Here is a 19,060-nt window from a genome sequence, read left to right on the forward strand (position 1 = left end):
CATGCTTAAAATATATGTTTAATTTATCTTCATTTTTTTCTGATACGTGAACTCAGAAAAAAAAAGTGTAGCAAAGGAAGAAAATACTTTAGGTTGGCGGTTAGAATAAAAGCTGATAAAAGAAGGCTTTGAAAAGAATGGACCCAGAGTGTGATATGTGGATACACTTAACATAGCTGGATGATCAGGTTTGGCTCATGAACTTGTCATGAATTTTGACAGACCATTATTAATGATGAGCTAAAGCTATGTATAACAATAAAACTGGTCTTTATGGACATATTCATATAGGATATGTGACAATGACAATAGGGAATACTATTCAAGGTAAACCAAACTTGTGGTCTATATAGACAGGTTGTCCTTCTTTAAAAGGTGGTCACTAAAGCAGCTTTGACTGTCTGTACCTAAATTTTGTATTTGTCCTTTCACTATTACAGATTCTTCAAGTATGTGACTCCAATCCATGTAAGAACAATGCATACTGCTGTCAGCAGGGAAAGGTTGGATGCCCTCCCAATATTGCTCCAGGATTCTTCCAATGCTACTGTGCCAACGGCTACACAGGGAACTTCTGTCAAACGGAAGTTGACCTTTGCTCGGGTTCACCATGTGCCAACAATGGACAGTGTATCAACATGGCATCAGGGTTTGAATGTGAATGTCGCACAGGGTACACCGGAGAGCTCTGTGAGACTGATTTGCCCTGCACCCCTGATCCATGTGTGTTCGGTCGCTGCCAATCTTTAGGAAGTGATTACCAGTGCCTTTGTGATGAAGGGTACACAGGAAGAGACTGTGATGAGGAGATTCAAGCATGTGATAGCTCACCATGTCTTCAAGGGGGTGAATGTGTACCTCAGGGGTCTGACTTCACATGCCAATGTCCTGAATTCTACACAGGTCAATTCTGTGAAACTGTCATCACCCCTTGCGATAGCAGCCCATGCGTCAATGGACTCTGTAATAATGTGAACAATACTGCGTATACATGTAGCTGTTACTCAGGATTCACTGGACCGCAGTGTGAGAGGCGTATACTACCTTGCGACATTGAGCCATGTGTTAACGGTGTTTGTGTTAACCTTGTCAATAACTATAGATGTGATTGTGAAGAAGGCTTCCGAGGTATGAACTGTTCGGTGAAGATACTTCCTTGTGACAGTAGTCCCTGCAACTTCGGAGACTGCATGAATGTCAATGATACACATTACACCTGCATGTGTGATAATGGTTTTACTGGATTTAGTTGTGAATCAACTATCCCTCCATTCCCTTGTGATAGCAACCCATGTATGAATGGAGCCACGTGCAGCAATGACGGATTCATTTCTTTCACTTGCGAATGTTCAGATAGATTTGAAGGTGACATGTGTGAAAATGCCATTCCGTTACCCTGTGAAAGCACCCCCTGTCTGAATAGTGCAACGTGTGTAAATGACCTTGAGGATTATTCTTACAGATGTGAATGCCCATTTGGATTCAACGGTGATGACTGTGGCAACAGGATTCCATTCCCCTGTGAAAGCTTCCCATGTGCTAATGGTGCTACCTGCTTCAATGATGGGTTCTCAGACTATCGTTGTGTTTGTAGTGAAGGTTTCACAGGACGCAATTGTGAGACAAGGATTCCATTTCCTTGTGAAAGCAACCCTTGTCTAAATGGAGCAACTTGCTCTAATGACAACCGTGCATCATATACATGTAATTGTCCTGTTGGTTTTGAAGGCACGCGGTGTGAAACAAGGATTCCTCTGCCATGTGAAAGTGACCCTTGCCAAAATGAAGCTGAATGCCAGAATAACAATTATGACTCCTTCTCATGTGAATGTGCAGAAGGATTCACAGGCACATTTTGTGAGACTGCTATTCCTCTCCCCTGCTCCAGCAACCCTTGTGAGAACGATGCAAACTGTACAGACTTTGGATTCATCTCATACAGTTGTGAGTGTCCGGATGGTTTCAGTGGTGAGCGCTGTCAGAGAGTGATACCAAGGCCTTGTGAGAGCAACCCTTGTAGCAATGAAGCAACCTGCATTGATCAAGGATTCACTTCCTTCACTTGCCAATGTACACCAGATTTTACAGGCTCTCTTTGTTCCACACCACTACCCTGCCTCAGTGAACCTTGTCAGAATGGTGGTACCTGCATCAACCAAGGTTTTGAGTCGTTCTCTTGCCAATGCTCCCAGGACTTTACAGGAGATTTGTGCGAAAACCCAGCCCCTTGCCTGAGTAATCCTTGCAGAAATGGGGCGACTTGTTTGAATACTGGAGATGAGAGCTTTTCTTGCCAATGTCCACCAGACTATTCTGGTTTGTTTTGTCAGACCCCAGCTCCATGTCTGAGCAATCCATGTCAGAACTTAGCACCCTGCGTCAACAGCATTGACTTTACATCTTTCACGTGTCAATGTACATCAGAATACACTGGAGCCACTTGCGAGACGCCAGCACCTTGTCTGAGTAACCCCTGCCAGAATTCTGCAACTTGCTCCAATAATGGGTTTGTCTCTTACGTCTGTACATGCCCGCCCAGGTTTGAAGGAAATAGATGTGAAAGGGAGGTGCCAGATCCATGTGATAGCAACCCATGCCTGAACGGAGGGTCATGTAGTGATGACCTGGATTCCTTTACCTGCGATTGTCTGGAAGGTTTCAATGGTACCACCTGCGCTAATGTAATCCCCAGACCTTGTGATAGCAACCCTTGTTTGAACTCTGCCACGTGCCAAGATGTTGGATTTGTTTCTTTTACATGTCAATGTCCCCCAGGATTCGATGGCACCAGGTGTGAAGTAGAGTTACCTCCGGCATGTAGCAGCAATCCTTGTCTGAATGGTGGAACTTGCAGTGATGACGGATCCCAAACATTTTCGTGTGACTGTCCACCTGGCTTTTTTGGTTTAAGATGTGATTTGAATGACCCATGTGATGATAACCCATGCTTATATGAGGGCAGATGTACTAGTGAAGGGAATAATGTGATATGTGACTGCGCACCCGGGCGGACTGGTCCACTGTGCGAAAGTGAAGTAACATCTTGTGAGCCTAACCCCTGCCTTAATGATGGAATATGCTTCAGTGATATCTTTGGTAAGACTTGAGCTGGTTACTTATTTAACATGTATCATAAATGTCTTGTGTTGGATTTTCAACTATAATGGCAGAAAGTTTTTAGAAAAGTGCAGACAGAATGTTATATGTAGAAGATATGCTTTTAATTAATGCTTAAAGTCCAGCCACTTCCATCTTGCTTGTAAATCTTTTTTTTTTAACTAATCTTATGTTTTGATGTTTTTCGTAGGTCATATGTAAACAGTACATACATAATTAACATGTTGATCTGAGGTGAAATCTAAAAATTTACTTTACTAATCAAAGCATTGCTAAAGTGGAAGGGGTAGGGGAATCTTGCAATAGGCATAAATCTCTCATTTCAAACCTTTAAATTCCATTAGGATCGAATTTATCTATTCAGATTAATTTCAGAATTGGTCATTTCCATTTGTTATGTAGAGGGACCACCTGTTTTCATTTAGCAAATGGTTAAGAGTTGCACTTAAGCTGAAATTGGTGTGAATACGTTTTTTCATTCTTTATAATGGGATTGAGCTTGATACTTCCATCATCATCATCACCATTATCACTATCATTGTCATTGTCACTATTATCACCATCATCATTATTATCATTATCACCAGTATCGCCATTATCACCACTATCTGCACTACCATCATCATCTTCACCATCGTCATCATCAACATCTTCACATGGCCCTGGAAAGCAGGGGTGCTGCGTGTATTATTTTCCACAGGCAGCACCCCCTGGAATTCTGGAAGGTTTAACTAAATGTTAAAAAAGTAACAAAAGTGACCTCCATTTTTTACAGAAATCTTTTTTTTTCGGGGGGGGGGGTTGGAAAATTGACATCAGCACCCCCACTAAAAAAAAATTGTTCCCACGCCACAGACTTGCATCTTCATCTTCATAATCTTATTCTTCTTTCAACATCATCACCCCTACCACCATCATATTTATACATTAACTGAAATCACTATCATCACCGTCGTCCCTATCATTATTATCTTCATCATCTGCCTGATGATCCCTCATGGGGGAGGGGAGTGTCCTGGCCACCCCCCGTCATCTTCCAATGCTTTATTGACATTTTCATTTCATTTTCAGGTTTGTATTGCTTTTGTCCTGATGGCATTAGTGGCCTATGGTGTCAGTTTGCTCCAAGTGTATGCTATCCCAATAATCCTTGTCAGAACGGTGCCATCTGCTATCCAAATGGATCTAAGGTGAGATTTATTGAAGGGTAATCATCATACTAATGAAATGGACTATTTCATTGAATAATCAAACTTGTTTGTTCATTTTGACTTAAGGCATTAAATTTGATAATATAAAAGCAATTTCATTTGAACCAAAAAAAAATAATTCACCAGGAAGGTCTTATATATGTATATAATTTGATGTAGGTTCTGATTGTACATAATTTACACTCAAGCACATTAAATTTGATTTTGAGAACATTACAACCTTTCATATGAACCAGAAAAAAGAGACCAATGATTTCAGGAAGGTTGGACTTACAGAGGGTCTGATGCACATAATTCATAGAATTGCATAAATATGAAATGTCAGAAAAATCTGAATATTTTCTTTTATTTTAAGTGGGAACAGACAGGTGTTTATTGTAGATTGTTAGCAATGTATCTTCCCTATGCCATTGTTTCTTTTTATAAGGATGACAATAGTATGCAGGTCAAGCAAATGAAAGGAATCTCATTTCTTGAAATGCTAAAGTTCTTTATAGCATTTAAGCTGAAGCCAAGCTTATGATTGTGTGTCGGGATGGTAATATTTGGCAGACATTTACCGCCATTCTCATCATATCTATAAACATTCTGATGGACGGTCTTCTTTGTTTTCTACTCCAGCCGTATTGTGATTGTGAGGAAGGTTTCAAAGGACCTCTTTGTGAAGAAAGAGTCAGTGATTGTGGGCCATGTGTAAATGGAGATTGCGTGACGGGTATCAATGGAAATTTTGAATGCAGGTTAGTAACATTGTTTTTTTTTCTATGTTCAACCTTGTTGGTAATTGGCCCATTATCCCTTAGAGGTACAGGATCTAGTTTTCCTTAATCCCGATTGCTGGAATATGATTAGAAATTAAAAAATGTCCTGAAATTGTTGGTACAATTTATACTGCTGTATTTGGTGTTGTTCCAAAATAAAAGCTGTTTAACTTTAACCTTGTCATTACACACTCTTGATTTGAAATGCAATCAAAACAGCAAAATTACTGTTTCAATATGCTTTTTGGTAACTTTTTGATAATACAATCCTGTTACCATGGTTATAGTATGTATCAGACTGACCAGGGCCCAGACTTACAAAGAGTTGCTTTTGAAATCATTCATGTGGCAAAATTGATGGGCACAACTCTTGACTAGGTAGCTGTGTGGTGAAAGTAACCTTAAAAATCCCTTCATTTTCACATTCAGATGTCCAACGGAATTCATCGGTCTACTCTGTCAGTTTGACAACCCCTGTCTCTTCAACCCCTGTGAGAATGGAGGCTCCTGTATAGCCAATGTGCTTGATGGAAGCTTTGAATGTCAGTGTTTAGAAGGGTTCTTAGGAGATCTATGTCAAGTCACAGATCTCTCAGCGTGCGCCAGCAGCCCTTGTCTTAATGGAGCTACTTGCACAGATGTAGGGCAAGACAGCTACCAGTGTACTTGCACCTCAGGTTTGTATTATCGCTTACTCTTTCATCAAATAGACCAGTTTGTATTTAGTAGCCATGTCCCGAATGACCGTTTATATCCAAAGTTATTATAATTCATGGTGGAGGGACTTTGTTGCATGCTGATTTTAACATCTGATTATATAGTATACAAGTAATGAATGTTTATGAGTGCAATGGACAGAATACTTCATGAGGTGAAAGATGAAATGATCCATTCAATGAGGCGTAGCCGAGTTGAATGGATCATTCATTTCATTTTTCACCAAATGAAGTATTCTGTCCATTGCACAAATGGAAATAACATTCATTATTTGGTTTATATGACACCTTTAAAAAAAATCTTTTTCATATGAATTTTATGAATTTCGATGTAAAATATGCGAGCTTGGTCTTTTGATTGTTACATACATACAGCATGCGGGTCGCAAACACGAGTGGTTTTCCTTGTAGTGCCCGCGTGCAATGGACAAAATCGTATGGATCCAAAATTGCACGGTTAATGACGTCTTTGTAAAATGGGCTGAATGATCGATATCAAACAACCAATCAAATGACAAGGAAATATCTAGGTGTCATATAATACACAATAATCAATGCAAAAATCATAGAAATCAGCCCAGTGATCAATAAGCTTTGGGTTTCTTGGCTAACCTTATGTCTCAAAACTTGTTATGTTCTTGTAATTCTGTGGTATCAGATACCACTTTTCATTTTATACTGTATTGTAAATATGTTAGATTTTTTTGGAAAATTATAGAAAGGTTGGTATTGTATATTTTCGAGATTACTATTTCTATAGTTGAAAAAACATTAATTATAGGTTATGATCTGCAAAATTCGATCAATGTTATGTGTAATATTTTTTGTGTTATTGCTCAATTTGTTATTTATCAAAATTATATAAAAAGCCTATTCAAAGGAAAAAAATATGATACAAATTCTTTATGGATTGAATTCAAGCTTACTATGATTATTTAGAAAGTTTATGTAAACAAAAAAGCAAGTTCGGAATTCTGAAAAAATGTGATATTAAAAAAATTATTGCATTATTGAATTGAATTGATTTTTTTTTGTTTTTAATTGTGTGTATTTATATATATGTACATGTTATTGTGAATAAATACCTCGATTAAGAGGATAAAAGAAAAAAAATGTTTTTGTAATTCTGTTTACTGGATGTTTATAGGCTAATCTTGTTTTTTCTTCATGTTTCAGGATACACTGGACTTAATTGTGATACAGAGATCAATGAATGTTTGAGCAACCCTTGCCAAAATGGAGCAGAATGCAATGACCTCGTCAGTGGATACAGGTATATTCACGGTTCTTTATTTTCTCACTTGAAAATTATTGAAAAGATTCTATATGTTGTGGCATTTTCTATTCAAGATAAATTGATTATTAATATTAGTTTATCATTAATACAATGGCATTGATTTGAACTGTTGTATAAGTTGGTTTGGGGGAGAAATAATCAATTTTGAGATTTTTGCAGAAAAAAGTGGAATTCCTGGGTGACAGCAAACCTTTATTAACATTAATATTGAAAAAATATATATATGCCAGGGCACAATCGTGCTTTTTCATAGAAAAAAAAGTACTATAGCAAAGCGATACAATGACTCTGCAAATTTACATTTACATAAGTGACTGATATTTACATCTAGTATGCAACATCATGTTGAGCAAAAAAAAGATTAGATGATTGTGTGTTTAAAAGGTAATAATTTTTTGAGACTCACATTTCTAAAATCTCTATTCTTGTTATTCCTTAACCTTATGTCCAAAAATTGTGGAAAAGTTTGGAACATCTTTTTGGCATATACCCCTGCATTGGAATTGAAATGAAATGATCAGCTCATTCATTGCTTTCTCGTACAGCTGTTCATGTACTCCAGTCTTCACTGGAACCCACTGCGAATTCTACATACCCTGTGGAATCAATGCCTGTCTGAATGGGGCTACTTGTGAGAACAGTCCCAATACAGTGTTTGGAACCCCTTATACATGTGTATGCCCAAGCAGCTTCAGTGGTGCTGAATGCGAGCTACAAGACTTCTGCAGTGTTGACCCTTGTCCGGCAGGAGTGCCATGTATTAATCTCCAGGATACGTTTGAATGTGATCATTGTGCAAGTAAGACTTTTCTTCCTGATTCTTTCCTTTGATATCTTTTTGGTACAGAATATATTTCATACCCCCTTCCAGATATTATTTCATTGCAAAGTGCAGTTGATATTGTTGTCACCTGGGCCATGTTGCATAAAAGTTACCATTATGGTAACTTTGCCATGCAATGGTAACTTGTATGGAATCCTTGATTCTGATTGGCTGATTAGCAGCATTACCATGGTAGTTACGATTGGATGGCAAGGTTACCATTATGGTAGCTTTTTTTGCAATGGGGCCCCAGGGGCGATGAAACAATGCCTGAATGCTGTTTTATTGCAAGTGCTGATAGGTCACCAATCGCGAACTATGAAATCTGTTGAGCTTTGTCATGTAATATCTGAACTTGGCTAAAGGTAAAAAAATCTTAATAAATCCTTTATTCTTACTTAAAATGTGTGAACTCTGACCCTTCCTGTTTTCTTCTATGCAGCTGATGTATGTTTGAATGGAGCTACGTGTGTGCCCTCTACGTCTTCATCATTGGGGTATGAATGTCAATGTAGGGAAGGTTTTACCGATTCAGGCTGCTCTGTAAACATTGATGACTGCCTACCGACATCATGTGATAACGGAGGAACTTGCATTGATCAGGTGAATAATAAATAATATGTCAACTCAAGCTGAATGGGGGAATATACAAACTGATGTAGATTATGAGGTATGAACCCGGAGTCAAGTCTGTTGGATGGTAACAATATAGGTCAGATAAGCAAATAATCATCTTATTTTAATATACTCTTCTGTATAAACTAATTGCACCCGTAAGGTACATAACTAGTAAACAAACTTTAAAAATGTTTGTGACACCATTTGTCTCACCTGCATTCTTTTTTCTGAAACTGGGTCCTTGCATGCCCCATTTTCATATGCGTTGAAAAACTATCACCTTACCTAGGAAATGCTTTCTTTTCTTTCTAGGTGAATGGGTTTTCATGTGTTTGTTTGGAGCAGTTTAGTGGACCCACATGCCAATCTTCATCATCCTGCGATACATTAGCTTGTGAGAATGGAATTTGTTTGGTGGATAATGAAGGGATTGATTACTGTAGATGTGATCTGGGTTTTACTGGCATGCTGTGTCAAGAAGGTAAACACATGGGAGGTGGTTTCACAAGAATTATATTTGGTATAAAGTAATGCTTAAGAACAATGCACACATGTCATTTATCATATAATCTCATAGATTGTGAAACAGTGGTATGCTTACCTTATAATCTGACCATTGCAGTGGAATGATAATGATCATGTTCAACTGACCATTAAGTATGACTTTATATCACACATAAATCTTTGTGAAACACCCCTCAGGTCAAACAGGATTTTAGGGGGCAGGATGTTGTTAACACACAATAGTTCAACCCTCTAACATTTTGTATGCTCAGAATATTTGTGATGTTCATTTCAAATCTTCAAGCACAGTTGTTAATTTTCAAGTGCTAGTTGTAAAAGCATCTGTTACATTGGCGCAGGGAACAAAACTGAACACAGAAATTAAAGAAAAATATCTCCATCATTGACATTTTAAAGTGCATTTATTACTATTCTGATTCATTACTAGTTTATATGAATGTGTGGGCCATAAAACAGTTATGCTGTGGAGAATATGAAATGGAAATTTGTTTCATAGAAGAAACTGATTTTACATGAAAATTTATTTTAATGGGATGCCAGATAAAAATGTTCTTTGTCTGTAGCTTTCTATTTATTGTTATAAACTCAAAGGCCCGTATTCTGAAGTAAGGTTTAACTTAGACCATGGTCTAACTCTGTGCTAAAATTATGGGGAGCCAAAAGTTCAAAAATTATGTTTATATTGTATATTTCTTATGTTTACTATTTTGTTTCCTTTTGCTTTCATAATGAAGAAAAATACTTCAGTTATCATTCCCAGAAAATTATGAACAATTTGGGTGTCATATGAGTTAATAAATCCAATGTGTACTGTTAGGGATTTGTGCTCCAATTGGCTCTCCATACTTAAACCAGGGTTTGATTTAAACCAGAGTTCAGAATACGGGCCAATGGCCATAGAGTTTAAAGAAAAATATAAACGTTATGGAAAGAGGGTACAAGATTTTAATATTTGACATTTTCATAGAGAACACTACACTTCTGAAGATTGGCGCCGCACCAAAACTTTAGCTGCACTGTAACAAAATCCTCTCAATTATTTTAATCTGTCCAGGAGCAACGACCAATGTGCCCCATTTCTCAGGAACATCCTTCCTAAAGACCTCTCTTCCTGCCTCAATGCCTGTCCTCAACGAGCTCTATATAAAACTTGAATTCATCATGGAAAATCAAGGGATCATCTTGTATGCGCAACAGGAGTCAGGACCAGGGGACTTCTTCTCACTCAGTATTCAAGATAGTCGACTTGTCTTCAACTTTGATTTGGGTAGGATTTCACTTTAGATAACACGTTTTCATACCTGGTGCCCATTGCAAAAAGAGTTGCAATCATTTGCAACTAAAAAAAATTCAAACACAAATTGATTTTCAAACAGTGAAATAGATATATTAGGGATTTACGCTTAATTTTTAAGTTAATGCCATGTGTTCACAACACACAAATTGGTGATATCAAGAATATGATTTCTTGATATCAAGAATTAAATATTTTTTAAATAATTCTTGATGTCGTAAAAGAAGTTTAAATGATGATATGGCTTGACATATGTACATTGGCATTCACTGGCATAATAATTCGGGTGTAACAGTTACTTTAAAAAGAAATTAGCACTTAAACATATTATCATATAAATTTGAGTCCTATCCGCCAATCTGACACTCGAGACATTCACTCCAAAAGGAACCAATAATGTATAAATTTTAAGGTGCACTACTAGTGGTATTTTATAATTCAAAAAGTAACAGTCCAATGTTCAGTCATTTTTGTCTCACCTGCATAGCAGAGTGAGACTATAGGCGCCGCTTTTCCGACGGCGACGGCGACGGCGGCGGCGGCGTCAACACCAAATCTTAACCTGAGGTTAAGTTTTTGAAATGACAGCATAACTTAGAAAGTATATGGACCTAGTTCATGAAACTTGGCCATAAGGTTAATCAAGTATTACTGAACATCCTGCCTGAGTTTCATGTCACATGATCAAGGTCAAAGGTCATTTAGGGTCAATGAACTTAGACCATGTTGGGGGAATCAACATCAAAATCTTAACCTAAGGTTAAGTTTTTGAAATGTCATCATAACTTAGAAAATATATGGACCTAGTTCATGAAACTTATACATAAGGTTAATCAAGTATCACTGAACATCCTGCATGAGTTTCACATCACATGACCAAGGTCAAAGGTCATTTAGGGTCAATGAACTTTGGCCGAATTGGGGGTATCTGTTGAATTACCATCATAACTTTGAAAGTTTATGGATCTGATTCATGAAACTTGGACATAATAGTAATCAAGTATTACTGAACATCCTGTGCAAGTTTCAGGTCACATGATCAAGGTCAAAGGTCATTTAGGGTCAATGAACTTTGGCCAAATTGGGGTATTTGTTAAATTACAGCCATAAATTTGAAAGTGTGTTGGTCTAGTTCATAAAACTTGGACATAATAGTAATCAAGTATCACTGAACATCCTGTGCGAGTTTCAGGTCACATGATCAAGGTCAAAGGTCATGTAAGGTCAAAGAACTTTGGCCACGTTGGGGGTATTTGTTGAATTGCCATCATATCTCTATAAGTGTATTGGTCTAGTTCATAAAACGTGGAAATAAGAGTAACCAAGTATCACTGAACATCTTGTGCGAGTTATAGTAGTTTTCAAAATCAGCACTGCTGCTATATTGAATCGCGTGATGCAGGTGAGACGGCCAGAGGCATTCCACTTGTTTACATTAATGGCTAATTTTATATATGCATAAAACTAAATTTTTGGCACTATATTAATATTCCTGAAAGTTGAAGAATATCCATGACAATTTTTTTTTGTAAACTAAATCAGAAAAATTAGAAGCATACATTTATTTATCAAAAACATTGTAAAAAGAAAAAAATAAGAGTTAGGCATTTTAAAGCTATGTTTTTGTTATGTCACATGTGAACAGCCTCTTATACCATGTTGTATAAGTATCATAAAGTGCTTGGAGGTAAAACCTATGCATTTGATAATAAACACATTTCCTGTTAAATTAAGTTTATTTGACTTTATTAATGGACTGTATAATATGCTACAAATTAAGATCCTTTTGACATCTGTTCACAAGGAAGTGATACTAACACACTGTTTTATGTTGTATAATAGGGAGCGGTGTTGGATCTATTACTAGCGATCCTATTCTTCTTGAAGAGTTGGTTGAAGTGAGCATCTTAAGGAGTGGACGAGAAGGTCAGATGAATGTCACAGGACAGAGGTAAGACTTAAAACCTGATGATATTCAGCTATTTAGAACACTTTTTTTCTGCTTTCAAATTTATTGGGTATTTTGGGGGATAACCCAATATGTAAAATAGCTCATATGGAAATTGCTTCCTTTAAGCCTTAGAAATTATGGGAAGCCAAACATTTCAAAATCGCATTTTCCTGTCTTTATTTGGCTCTTTACTCATGTTTTAATAAAGAAGAGAACTATTTCAGTAATTATTCCCAGTCAGGTATGAGTGAATTGAGAGTCAAATTGAACTTGTACTGTCATACTGTTAGAGAAACCTGTCACATGTGGCTATCCATATATAGTTAAACCACAACTATAGACCAGAAAGCAAATCAAACCCGAGTTCAGAATACAGGCCACTGTGTTCAGAGTTTGGTTTTGCTTTTGATATGCAGTGCATATGAATCACAGTAGAATAATTTCTGATTATGTTAGTAATCACAAATTAGTGAAAGTGTTTCTAATATTTATATATATATATATATATATATATGTATGTGTAAAGTTATACATGTACAACAGCTTTGGCAACTCTTTTATTTAAATATTGTAAAGAAATGGATGAAGAGAACAATGGTAGGCGTAGCTTAAATCAAGGTTCCCCAGAGCTATCTACCCTTTGGAAAAATTGGTGATGCCGAAAAAATGTCCCTGCCGGGAATCGAACCCGGGCCCCCAGCTTTGAACGCCGGTGCCTTAACCACTAGACCACAGAGCCGCCATGCATGGCGGCTTGTCATTGTTCGAAACCCATCTTCACCCGACAAAGGAAATTATAATTGGTATAGTGTCTAAAATCTGTCTATCTGACGGTCAATCGGATCGGGGTCGCCTTAGCCACTAACCCGTCTCTGTGGTCTAGTGGTTACGGCACCGGCGTTTAAAGCTGGGGGCCCAGGTTCGATTCCCGGCAGGGACATTTTTTCGGCATCACCAATTTTTCCAAAGGGTAGATAGCTCTGGGGAACCTTGATTTAAGCTACGCCTACCATTGTTCTCTTCATCCATTTCTTTACAATATATATATATATGTAAGGCTTACATGTTTTCAATTATTAATGTTATTTTTTTTCTTTTCATATATAGACATCACTCTCAAACTCTAATGGGGCGTTGCAAGAAAGTTGCAATCAATTGAAAGTGAAATTTAGGTCACAAGTCTGGCAATTAATTGCAAATCTACATTGCTGGTCTGCTTCTTGCAAAAAATTAATTCGGTGTACATGTAGATACAATTGATATATCTATTGTAGATTAGCAATCCAAAATTTCAGTTGCAATTGATTGCAAATTTTTTTCTTGCACCCCCTGAGAGCTTATGATGATCCTCTCATATCCGAATGATTATACCATTGACAGTCGTTATGTAATGTTGACAATGATATATGAATGAAATGAAATAAAATCAATCAATCGAATTATTGTTTGATTAATATGACTTGTTCTTCTCATCTATGAAGCCCCAAGATTGGTGAAGCTGGTGGATCATTGCAGTCCTTGAATGTTGGATCTGAAGTCTTTGTCGGAGGCTATGAGGACTATTCTGTTCTCCCATCTGTACTTGGAACTGGTCCTGGGTTTGCTGGTTGCATATTGTCTCTGGTTATTCAAGACCAAACATATAGGTGAGACCTAATGTTACTATTCTGTGCTTGGAACTGGTCTTAGGTTTGCTGGTTACATATTACCTCTGGTCATGAGACCAAAGGTTAATGAATGAGTAAGACTTAAAATGACATATGCATTCATGTAGGTCATTGTAAACCAAATATATATACTGTGTTTATTGTCTCAAATAATTTCTGGCCTATAGCTTTGCGGGCTTACTTGAATGGTGTGACATGTTGTTGGGGCAGTGGTATAGATTAATGGGCTGCACACTTCATCTATCTGCTCATTGTGGCTATAGTGATACTTAGTCTTGTATAATTTATGCAAACTGACTGATACTCAAATGAGGTTTTGCCTAACTGTGGATCTGATTTGCTAAGCCAATACATTATGAAAATTATTACATTGCTGAAATAAAACTTTTCTTCTTTTTATTTTTGGAAAAGCAAAACTATTGACTGATAACACTTGGTACAGCTTGCATTATTCAAAGTCTTAACAATCCTTATTAGTTGTTTGAATTGACGTATTGTTCTTTTGTTCTATAGTTTCAACCCATCCGACATATCTGAGCTACAGAATGTGGCTCAGTGCCGCCGGAACGTTTGTCAGGCACGCCCTTGTCTCAACAATGGAACGTGCCAGTCTCAACCAGGCTCCGCCTACTCCTGCCAGTGCGATGATGGTTACTATGGCGATAGATGTGAAGAGAGAATGGATGTTTGTCAGACGGCTGGATGTAGTAATGGATCGTCGTGTGTAGTCACTCAAGATGGCTTCAGATGCATCTGTCTGCTAGGCATGATGGGAATCTTATGTGACCAGGAACAAGGTATGGTGTCATTGAATATATAACGGCTATGGCATGTTTAAAAAACTGATCGTAAATTTTACACACCTGAACACGTTGATTGGTGCTTCATCAGGTTCTGAACATTTTCCCCCATCAGCTATTAAAGTTTAAATATGATATTTCTCAAGGCAAAGATTTTTATTTGTCAATATTTGATGTGGGTTATCAGAAAATGTTGAAATATGTGGAAATATTGTCATTAGAACATGTTCCAGTCTTGTGTAAAGTCATTTTATTTGCAACTTGCAAACAGCTTTGTAACTTGCAAACAGTTCCATTGTTAGATAGTATCATCTCAGTTTAGAAATGGGACCTTTGATAATAAAAAAATGTGGAAAATACCCTATCCACTTGTTTTCCACTTGCATATCCATGAAGGCTCTTCTTCTTTATTTTCCAAAGTTAAGTGATATTGCAGTGCCAGAGAGATGTGTAGTTCATACAAAGTCTAAGTCTCTTTATTTCTGTGATGATTTTGTATTACTATTTGTTCTCGTTTTCATCTTCTGGACCCTCAACACATTTTCTTTAGGATTTTCAAAGTAAAAATAACAGTTTCAAACTGAATTATAACATGTAATTCATTTGTACATGTATGTTTTATTTCTGTTTTAGATGTGAGTGAATTAACACCTTCTTTCCGTGGTACTTCATATTTGGGCTACCTGTGGCCTGAGGGTCTGTCAACTCAAGAAACTAGGATTAGTCTACGTATCAGACCTGGATCCTCCGGACAGAATGCTCTTATTCTGTACGTAGAAGATACTTCATTGGCTGCCGGTGATTTCTTAGCACTAGGGATGGTTGAGGATGCTGTGGAGCTACGTTTCAACCTGGGTTAGTGTACTTGTATTAATGACAATAGGATATAAATTCTCGAATGTTGTTCATTGTTGTTCATTCCACCTGAGAATGACTAATGATATTTTATGTATCAATTGAGAAATTGATCCAAAGATTCAAGATTCATTAAATTTCATTCAAATAAGGCGATATATAAAATGTTTTTAATAACTTTATGTTTCGATACAGATATTTGACATACCTCTAAATGTGGATTAAAATTTTTTTGTGTGTGTCCTTTGAAAACTTACCATTTACCATTTTACTTCAACTTACTGCTTACCATTTACTCCCTTTTTTTACAGGAAGTGGTACTTCTACTTTGACCAGTGACATCGTCACAGCTGAGGATTGGCACGTTATCTCCATTGTACGGACTCAGAACACAGCTCAGTTGATAGTGGATGACAATGTAGTAGATCATGATGGTAGTGGGTCCATTGGTCTAACGGTAGATAGTCTTCTTTACATGGGAGGCATCCCTACGCGTTCATTCCTTCATGAAGATTCCATGTTTGATACAGGATTCTATGGATGCATTGAAATCTTGAAGGTGAAAATTGTTGCACTGTAGAAACAGTTATTTCCCTGTCACAAACTACCATCTCACATTAATTACTCTGTCTTATTATTTGTGTCAGATGGATGCTGAAAATTAATTTTTTATTTCAAAGATGAAATGTTATTTGGTCTCATTGTGAATTTAAGTGATGCAGGATATTTTCTCTGAATGATAGTGAAAGGTTATTGATATTGCACCTAAAATGATTGCTATAAAGCAATTTAATCACCAAAATGATAAGTGGACTCCATCCTTGACATCATGTTCACTGCATATCAAAACCATTACAAGCATGAGACTGGAAGGTAATATTTATATTTTTGTTGGGGGATCAGTGCTTTTCTACTTTAGAGATGAGGTTAGGACTTGATGATTGCTAAAATGTAAAGTAATGAGATTTACGTTTTATTCCTGGATGTGTCACTAATTTGATCTTAAAAACATACTTTTGCTTTTTATTGCTATAAAATTGAAGTGATATTTATTAGATTTATTATAAGCCAAGGTAGTATTAGCAATTGACTGCTTGAGCACTGCAAAAACTGATATGAGTGTTTATGGATTATTTATTTATTATTTTAGGTTGGCGAAACGTCATTGTACCCTTCATTGGCTACAGAAGGAGGTGATATAGAGCAATGTGAACACAGTACATGTAACTCTACAGTCTGTCTGAATGGTGGTACATGCCAATCCATTGATGCATTCACACTGGAGTGTATTTGTCCTTCAGGTCAGAGTGGTGCTAGGTGTGAACAAGGTAGGGTTTCATTCAGATTAGCAAAAGTTTAGATATTTAAGTAGATCTTATTAAATGATTTACAACCATTTCCATTGATATGAATTACTTTTCATTTTCATTGATTTTATAATGTATATTCTATGTAGACCTGATTATTTTCACATTGTACTAGTCATACTTAGAGATTATTTTCTTGCAAAAAGTAGTTTTGAATATTTATTTCCATTGCATTTCCACCTCCCTCTTCTTGTTTATTTTCTTTGCATTCTATTATTTATTTATTCATTCATATTTCACCAGGATAGCTCATTCAACAAAAGTTGATCTTCCATGAGGCCTTGGATAACAAACAATACAACTATATACAATTAAAAACAACCAATGGTGATAATACATATACAATCATCATTTCATATGATATTGTTAAAATACAGATGTATAAAGTGACAACAGTATTATATAAAGTAATACATCAAAAAAGAGATTATAGTTAAAAGCATCAGTCCTAAAAGGGAAATGGTATTGCATCCCAGTCGATCGGCCTAGGCAAGATTGAGGAAATGTCTTTTAACAGAGAGTTTGAAATTATTAAGGGTTTTAACATTTTTAACACTAACTAAATCATGATGAGCACTTTGTCAAGTATTTACATTATGAACTTTAGAAATTTCTTTTAAAACATTTTTAAAACAATCTGCTGATAAGTCATGAAGACATTTATAAATAAATATACACCTGAAGTATTCTACTCTTTTCTTAAAAGGCATCCATCTTAAACGAGTAAATATTTCATTAGAGGGGGTGTATATACCCTCTTTTGCAATTTAGTCAACTTATCAATTTGACCTAAATATCTATTCCCCCAAATTTCACAACAGTAATCCATTTGTGTTTGAATGAGGCATACATATAATAATTTCATTGAAGCTTCATCAACATATGGTTTGACTCTTCTGAGCATAGCAAGTCCTGCAAATACTTTTCTACATACATAGTCAACATGATTGCCCCATAACAAATTATCAACAATAACACCAAGACATTTAAAACTATTACACTTTTCAATTTCTTTTAATACCTTTAGTCTTTTTTACTTCCAATGATCATATATTTGGTTTTATCAACATTGAAACATAACTTATTTAACTTGATCCACTTAGCGATTGCATCAAAATCATTCTGAAGTTTTACTTGTATTTCGTATATAGCACTTACATATAGGGTAGTATCATCAGCATACATTACTAACTTTCCATGATTCAAAACTTTTAACATATCATCAATATAAATTTAAAAAAGTAAGGGACCTGATATAGATCCTTGTTGAACTCCAAGGGAAATACATCGATCATTTGATTTAGCATTTTATTATCGCAACATATTGTTTTCTGTTATTTAAATTTGAATCAAACCGTGCTAAAGACAAATCACTTAAACCAATATTCTTTAATTTATTCAATTCTACCATCCTCTTAACTATTTACATATTTTTTTCTGTAGTCATCTATCAATTTGGACCCCCCCCCAATCTTTTTTCTATCGGCAGATCACTTTCTTATTGCTCATTATATTTTGTCATCTTATTTTTTTTTAATGATTATTTTTGTTATTTCAGCGGAGATTGTGACCGTTCCCAAGTTCTCTGGCTCCTCGTACCTAGCAGTGAATATCAGTAACAGGATCCAGTATTTGTCCTCCGTTACCATGGAGATTAGACCAGATACTGATGATGATGGTATTATATATTGGAACTCGGCTGAGAATGATTTCATGGGGATAGGTCTTGTTGATCGACGGATTCAATTCACCTTTGACCTTGGATCAGGTTAGTCATTCGACCGTTAGAAATGTTTATATTCAAAATGAATCTAGTGGTTGCTCAGTACACCATTGGCATATGTGGGTCCTGAAAAAGACCTCCCAACCTCGTTGTTTCGACAAGTGGGTTTTTGTTGTCTTCGGAATGAGCAACAAAGTTATAAATTGAAAGCAGGCTGTATATGCTTAGTCAGGGTGCCGTGTGCACGGTGCCTTGCAGGATACTTGTCTCTGATTGGCAGGAAAAGTCACATGACATTCACACATGTGAACGTGAGTGACAGAGTTGTCAGGTGA

The 19,060-nt window shown here is 36.5% G+C and overlaps 1 protein-coding gene across 1 annotated transcript in view; it reads left to right on the forward strand.

Annotated features, from left to right (window-relative positions):
* LOC129271116 (fibrillin-2-like) overlaps positions 1–19,060 on the forward strand; it is a 54,137-nt gene that overhangs the window by 24,742 nt on the left and 10,335 nt on the right. The window contains exons 16-31 of the mRNA XM_054908477.2: positions 441–3,096; positions 4,189–4,307; positions 4,950–5,068; positions 5,519–5,766; positions 6,982–7,078; positions 7,648–7,901; positions 8,368–8,528; positions 8,856–9,024; positions 10,123–10,335; positions 12,205–12,313; positions 13,795–13,959; positions 14,494–14,777; positions 15,414–15,635; positions 15,947–16,194; positions 16,786–16,963; positions 18,561–18,770. Of these exons, the coding sequence (XP_054764452.2) occupies positions 441–3,096; positions 4,189–4,307; positions 4,950–5,068; positions 5,519–5,766; positions 6,982–7,078; positions 7,648–7,901; positions 8,368–8,528; positions 8,856–9,024; positions 10,123–10,335; positions 12,205–12,313; positions 13,795–13,959; positions 14,494–14,777; positions 15,414–15,635; positions 15,947–16,194; positions 16,786–16,963; positions 18,561–18,770 (5,452 nt within the window). The remainder of the gene's footprint in view (positions 1–440; positions 3,097–4,188; positions 4,308–4,949; positions 5,069–5,518; positions 5,767–6,981; positions 7,079–7,647; positions 7,902–8,367; positions 8,529–8,855; positions 9,025–10,122; positions 10,336–12,204; positions 12,314–13,794; positions 13,960–14,493; positions 14,778–15,413; positions 15,636–15,946; positions 16,195–16,785; positions 16,964–18,560; positions 18,771–19,060) is intronic.

Source organism: Lytechinus pictus, chromosome 11, assembly GCF_037042905.1.
Source record: "Lytechinus pictus isolate F3 Inbred chromosome 11, Lp3.0, whole genome shotgun sequence".
NCBI classification, from domain to species: Eukaryota; Metazoa; Echinodermata; class Echinoidea; order Temnopleuroida; family Toxopneustidae; genus Lytechinus; species Lytechinus pictus.